This window comes from Alligator sinensis, unplaced genomic scaffold, assembly GCF_000455745.1.
Source record: "Alligator sinensis unplaced genomic scaffold, ASM45574v1 scaffold292_1, whole genome shotgun sequence".
NCBI lineage: Eukaryota > Metazoa > Chordata > Crocodylia > Alligatoridae > Alligator > Alligator sinensis.
In genome coordinates this window covers 227862-235442 of record NW_005842509.1, presented here as the reverse complement: position 1 = coordinate 235442, position 7581 = coordinate 227862, and the positions used below count along the sequence as shown (strand labels likewise).

General features: G+C 40.8%; 1 protein-coding gene across 9 annotated transcripts in view; it reads left to right on the top strand.

Moving 5' to 3' along the window:
* The window catches only part of MPPED1 (metallophosphoesterase domain containing 1), an 81607-nt gene that overhangs the window by 33513 nt on the left and 40513 nt on the right, over window positions 1-7581 (top strand). For all 9 annotated transcript variants that reach the window (XM_006031523.3, XM_006031521.3, XM_014523620.2 and 6 more), the window contains one exon: window positions 4358-4583. In XM_006031523.3, the coding sequence (XP_006031585.1) occupies window positions 4358-4583 (226 nt within the window). The remainder of the gene's footprint in view (window positions 1-4357; window positions 4584-7581) is intronic.

Below are 7581 nucleotides of genomic sequence, written 5' to 3'. Positions count from 1 at the left end.
CAGTCCATCAGCTGTGCAGGGGGTCTATGCCCTGCAGGGGACAGGGGACCCACCCCTCCTGAGCAGCCCCACCCCCCACAGTCTCCCCATGATCCACCCACAGCCACACACATCCTCCCACCCCTCTTCTCACCCCCGTTCTACAAACCCTACATCCCCCCAGCGCACAACCCATGTGCTTAGCTGCCAGATAGGATGAGACCTGCTGGCAGGAGCTGTGGCTGCAGGGGCAGCTGTCCTCACATCCTGGTTAGTGAAGGGGTCACAGGGAGCTCTAACTGCTCTGTGGTAAAACCAAAGGCAAACAGCAAAACATAGGTATTTAGAATTTATTTTATTATGATGATAGAGACACTGGTAGGCTTCCAAATTGCTTTAACACTGTAGATATATCAATAAAACATTGCCTAACTGATCGCTGTCTCTCTGTCTCGCTCTGTCTTTATACATAATGGTCTTTTGTTTTAATTGTGGAGGAACATGGATTTTAGGGTATTTTACAGAGTGACTTTGGGATTTTTTATCAGGGATTTTTCAGTTTTCAAATAGGGAACACCAGAATTCCTGCTAGGGAGGCAAGTGGCAGGACCCATGCAGAGGAGCCTGCTCAGAGCTAGCACCTTGGGCCCAGTTGGAGGCTGACCTCCTGGCCAGTTGGGACCAGGAGGACATGCTTTGACAGTTCAAAGCAGGCCACTACATTGGGAACATCTTCTGGGCAATAACTGCCCAGATGGCCAGGCAGGGGCACACATGGCAGTAGTATCACACAAAGACCAACTCCTCAGCCACAGCCCATTGGCAGCTGGCCCAGAGGGGAAGATGCCTCTACTAGCTGTGCAGTCCCTATCTGGGTCTGGCAGGTACGCAGCAGATCACAGCCAGGCAGCAGCCCCCACTGCCAGACTGCTGCAGGGAACTCTCAGAACTGCTTCAGCTGTCCTGCTGGCACAAGGGGTAGTGTCCCCAGGTACCAATTGGCCACAACCCAGAAGCTCCTGAGAGCAAGTAGCCCTGAGCTACTTGCCAGAGCAGCTTTTTGTACTGAAGGGGCCAGGTCAGGGCAGCTTTTTACACTGAGGGCAGCTTTTTACACTGCTGGGGCCCCTGGCTGCAGATCCGGGAAAAGCCAGGCAGGCTCCCCAAGTGGCACAACTTGCACCACACCAAAGTGAGTGTCCAGGCACATACGCTGAGGCAAAAAGCCCCGGCTCAGATTTTCACTGCTTCTGTTTGAGCTGCTGCAAGCACATGTGTCTGCATGTGTGGATGTGCCCAACGTGTTTAAAGATAGGTAGGCATCAGTCATGTGTTTATCCTGATGTAGCCTGTTAAGTAGATAATAAGAAAAGCTTTTAGTGCCTTAAGTAGATACATCTTATTCAGTTGTTTATCTGCAGTGGGTTAGAGTCAGAACATCCAGTTAGTAATACTTTCCAAAATGTCTGTCTCAAAGTTTGCACCTCTAATTAAAACATGAAATGCAAACCAATAAATTCACCTTACTTATTGATGGAAATGTTAGGCATTGTACAACGGCATAATGATTTGTCAAAGATTCAAAAATTCAAAAAATATTATGCAAATGTTTCAATAGCTATGAGATTAGATTAATTTCCAAATTAACTGCAGATGAATATGCATTCATTTTCATAGAGAACCTAGTGAGGATTTTTTTTCTTAAATCAATGGTTCAGGCTTTTTTAAATTATTTTGCTGTTTTTCTTAAGTATCCCTAATATTTAATATGTTTTTAAATAAAAATTATTAAGAAAAATAATAATCATATTAAAAGATTTGAAAGGGCTTCCTTCAGATTAATTTCAGTATGAGATGTGTATAGGTTAGAAAGTTGCTGATTTAAATTAATGGTTAACATGGAAATTTGTGACAAAAATTTGTTATTTTTGTTTTGTAAGAACATAGTCCTTCAAGGCAGGGTATTTAAAAGGCAGAGGGCACTTTATGGGATTTGGCTCAGTGCCTTATTCTGTACATAATAAAAACAAGGGGAATTTTACCACTACCTCAGAAGTAAGAGGATCAGGCAGAGTACTGTGTACAATATTCAGCACCAAGAAGGCCTCTACATTTGCCTTAAACTTATCATTAGTGTTATAACATGTTAGACTTAGGGCAGAAAGGAACACTCCACTCACCAGCACACTCGCATCTGTTCTTGCACAGATCCCGTAGGCATTTATATATATATATATATCAAAATCAGTCAGCACATTTATTTCAGTCAATCTCACTGCTTTGATCCTCTATACTAAACCTACCAGCATTCTTCTGTCTTTTATACAGTCAGGATCTTCTATACAAAGTAGGCCCTGATTCTTCATGTGCTTAACTGTATACAATAAGAGTAGGTAGCATGAAAATTTAAGATTGTCTGTAAATCATGGTAGGAACAGGATTTGTAAGGTCAACCAAAGTGTGTAAAAACAGCAAAAATTAGCTATTTTAGTCATGTCCTAATCAAAGTAAGAAGTGCGTTTTGCTGGGATGAAGGGAGAAGATAAATGTAGCAAGTACTACCTGGGTATGGAATGAAAATAAAAAACTGAGCTGCAAACTCATCAAAAACAGAGTTGTTAATTGAAAATCTGACAGACCTGTAACTGCAGCAGTGCTTCAGATTGCTACTATAATAAATGTCACTGTACATTTAGAGTAATTTGCTAATTTGCCTAAGTAACACCCACAGACAGCAACATGACATAAATACATTAGTGGAAGCAACAACTATAACCAGCTCATACAGGTTCTTGGCTTCTAGATGGATGGATCAGATGAGCTGGAAAAGATTTAGAAAACAGAATAGAAATGGAATTGTTAACAGTACCATGGCATGCAATTTCCTTCTGTTTGTCAAGGATACTAGTATTGCTGTACCTAGTTAATAGATGCTCATATATGTAGGTCCACTTTAGCTACAATATCAACCTCTTTGTGTGTGTGCATGTGCACATGCAACCTGTGTGTGTGCATGCACGTGCATGTGTGTGAGCGTGCATGTGCATGTTCATGCACACACACAGGTTGATAATGTAGCTGGGACATGGGATATTTACGAGTGGTGATCCCTGATTTTAAGTACAGGATCCAGCTGGGAATATTGTGTGGAGGTTGGTAGGAATTTTCTGTTGCAGTGCAGATGTCATGCAATGCATCTGAGTGTGCACGTGCGGATTACCTGGGGGTTCTCACTTCTTTACAGTGCATGCCCCAAGCCAGTTGTTGAGTAGCGTTCACTGATTTGATTTACCTATCTAGTTAACATTATTTGCTGCAAATGTTCCCACCATGTGGGGTGTTTATTGCATGTAGTCACAGCAGGCTCCTAATACGTAAACATTTCCTAGGGTATGTGTGTGTAATTTTATTCTTGACGTTTTTAGGACAGACCTAATGACAGGTGTGCATTTGTGTCTTTTCTTTTGCCCTGTAACTCAGTGGCTAGGGCACTGCGTGGAGCTCTTGGGGGCTTGAACCAATTACTCGCTTCCTTCTTCCATGCTCCTTTTGAAGCTAAGCCACTAACATAGTCCTTGGGGGGAAAAAAAGATGGTGAGCAAGCAGGGGAAGCAGCTTTTGCCTCATTGGGAGCAATGGCCCTGGCTAGAACACCAGGTGTCTTCATTCCAAATCAGCAGCTACTCCACTGAACCACGCATCTTCTGGCTTACTCACTTCCTTCTGCCCCACATATCTCCCTCTTGTCAGCTTCAAAAGGAGAATGCTGTGCTAGGAAGTTTGAGAGACCCAGTTCAAAGCCTCAGAGTGAATGGGAACTCAGAACCCATGCCCTGCAGCTTCCTAGGTGAGTGCCCTAGGCACTCAGCTATTTGCAGGGAAAGTTGAGAGTTCCCCAACTCCCAGCGGGCCCAAACATAGTCACCCATGTCTGCAGGTCTGCCTGCCCAGGAATAGAATATCTCTGGCTACGTAAGTACCAAAAATGCCCTGTAGATGGCCAGGAAAGAATAGAATGCCACCATAAAAGAACTGGTGTTGATTATCAAGAGTTGTGCCCAATGCCCTTTAAACCCAAACCCTGTCCTCTTGATAAATCATACCTGTAAGGAATACCAAATACATTTTACTGAAGACCTGTCTGTTTTAAGGTTAAAAATTAATGTCAGGTGACCACATGTGATCCTATGCAAGTGAAGAGTCAACTTCTGACCTTGGAGGCATGAGTGTCATACCCAATTAAGGCAATGAGGGCTACAGTTATGGATCTCAGTCTTTTAAATGCCTAGGAGGTTATATAGTACAGTACTCTTATGAGTTTCTTTTTTGTACCTGAAACTGAAAGATAACTAAGATTTGCTGTTTTTCATTATTTTAGGTAGCCTTCCATATGAATACAAGATTGTAATAGCAGGAAATCATGAACTGACCTTTGACCAAGAGTTCATGGCAGACTTAATCAAGCAGGACTTTTACTACTTCCCATCTGTATCTAAGCTGAAGCCAGAGAGCTATGAAAATGTACAGTCTCTTCTAACAAATTGCATCTATCTTCAGGACTCTGAAGTGACAGTGAGGGGTTTCAGAATATATGGCTCCCCTTGGTAAGCAGCCCTTTAACATAAATAAACAAAATAGCATTGATTGCTGTTGCATCAGCTATTTCATACCTGTCAGCCATAACTGGATTATTATATTCCTAACCAAACTGTATTCACTTTTATAATCTTTTTTTCTTATATTGTAGCTAATCTTCTGTGTGGCAAAATGTCTGACTGCATTTGAGTATGGATCATTAAATACATAACAGGACAAGATTGTGTGTTCTTCACTTACTCAAGAGTGATCCATTGAAATAACTTATGTAGTTTTAACTTGGTACACAGAAAACACTTTTCTACAATCTAATATGTTATATATATATGCAACTTAATTTTAGTGGACAATATATTCTTGAGAGTTTCAGTCCTGTGGATGATATTTAAAATTCAGTGTTCTGCATATTCAGTTCTACATTATATAGTTGATGGAGCGATGATTTCAGTTTTTGTGGTGTGGGGTTTTTATTGTTCTTAGTTTAGTTTAGGATGACCTGCTAGACTTCTACGTGTTGTTTTACTTTATAGATTCATAGCTTTCATCAAAAGGCTGGCTAGCTTCTGGAATAAAATGAGCTTTTATCAAAAGAAATCAGTGGCCAAATAATCCTTTCCAGATTCACTATGCTGCATGTGCCAGCTTCCACTATGCTGCCACTTGAAACATTTTGACCATGGCAGAAGCAGAACTGTGGTCCAATGGCTTCCAAAGCACTGAACTATATCAGCCAAGGGAGAAACAGTAGTTAGCAGTTGGGGCAGTTGTTGGCACACTTTCAATTTAACACTTGCCAAGTGCAGTTAAAATGCAAGCAGGGAGATTCGTGACATTGCAGTGTTATCTCCTTTCAGGTAAGGGTTCTTTCCTAACACAAACTAACTTTAATATGTCACAATATGCCAGTGATTTGCAATCATTGCAAGTGAGTATGTGACAAGGCCCTGAACTATGTTGCCATCTGAACTTCCACCTCACCCCTTCAAGTGATCTCTACATGTCATGCTGCTGAATGTGTGTGTGGAAGCTTACAACTTTGCTATATATGTAGTAGATCTGATGAGCAGAATATACACATTTTAAAGAAAATACATTGAATTTTAAAAGGTAGGTTTTGGGTGGAATCTGTTTTTCTTCCTTTTTAAAAATCACATCAGGCTGGAATGTAGCAAACAAGTTGTCAGACCTGATGCATATACCCCAATGTGAATTCTCAGTGCGAATAAACTGTGAAATCTATTGAAAATTTTTTCAACGAAAATTGGCATTTTCCCATTTGAATGCTTGAGCCGGGTGTTAATTTCCCCAAGCTTATTATTCTACATTTATCTACATTAAATTGCATCCCACTTAAATACGCCCTTCTCTCTTATATCTCCAATCTTTCTGTTTTTTCAACCTCCCCACCTGCTGTGTTGCAGTTCATCTTAATTTTGTGTCTACTGTATGTTCAATCAATGTACAATTTACTTCCTTTTCCAAATTATTAAGGAAGATATTAAATGGTATCAGTCCCAATATTAACTTCTGTAGAATGCCACTTGGCACCTCTTCCCAGTTTGATGTTCAACTGTAAATACAGTAATTATGCTCTGTTTACAATATGTCTGGCAACTGAGTATCTTCAGTACAATGTTCCTAACCAAGCACCATATTTCCAATGTCAGTAATAATTTCCCAGGCAGTAAGGCACCAAAAGTCTCATTAAAGACTAGTTAAATACAAGATAAATTAAATGAAAACAAAATTGTATCTATAAAGTAACAGTAAGTAGAGGCTTAAGGAAAACATTTGAATTTCCTGTACCTGAGCTAATCTGTAAAAACTGTTTGGGAAAATTTTCTTACCCATGAACTCCTAAACAATGTTACTACAAATGTAAATCTAATGCATTCCCATTGTTCATTGACTTTTTAATTTTGCTCACTTTCTAAAGGTAGTATTTTGTGGTATGCTCTTTCTTTTATAAAACCATGTTGATTTACGTTCATTCATCCTATTATTATGCTTTTAGGTTCTAATGTATTGGTTTCTTCTATAGACAGGTCTTGGCCATATGGTTCGAACTTGTCAACAAAATTGTATGGTGTTGTTGTCTGAGGTGCTGGTCCAGCCTGCTATGGGGCAAAATTTGCTGAGGGTTTGTTCCACTTTGTGCTGGAGGGCAGAGGTCACCGATGATGAAACCTTAGCCAGGAAGCCTGGTAACAGGTGATGAGAGGACCACAACCTCATTTGTAGGAATATGACAAAGGGTCAGTGTAACAGCATCAAATATTGGTGGTGTTAAAAAAGGCATATGGTGAGTACAACTGAGGAACCCACTGGTTCTCTGGAAACTCTCTCATTGGTATACAGTCTATGAAACTGTGACTGGAATTCAAGGTCCCATATCCCACGCTTCCTAGTTTCCCTGGAAGTGTGTCCCTGGAGGGTGCAAGGAGCTTTTGCTGGAAAGGTGCTTCCTCTGTTGGAACTTACGCCTCCCTCTACCAGCTCTGCCAAATGAGACCTTAAATTGTTGTTCCAGCCTAAACAACATTTTTTTTTTTATGGAATGATAATCTCATCTTCTGTATTGACTTGTGTCCTCTCCAGTAGGAAAAAAAATAATTTCTCATTTTGGAAAAATGGAGAATGAGTGTCAGGTTTCCTGGCTTTATGTTCCTACCCGTGTCATGGAATCCCTGTCTCGTTGCCCTTTTGCAAAAATGAGTATAATTACGCTTACCTTTTGAGGTAGGTGTGGTTAATTAATGTTTGGAAAGTGCTTAGAGAAGGTGACAGGTGCTAGAGATCATGGATTAATTTTTTTGGGTTTGCCTTCATTAGACTGTAATTACTCTATCCTTGTCTATAAGTGTTCCATCCAGGAAGAGCACACACCAACTGCTGAAACTTCCTTAGCCTGACGAAGGGTTTTTATAGATTCATAGATTCATAGATGTTAGGGTCGGAAGGGACCTCAATAGATCATCGAGTCCGACCCCCTGCATAGGCAGGAAA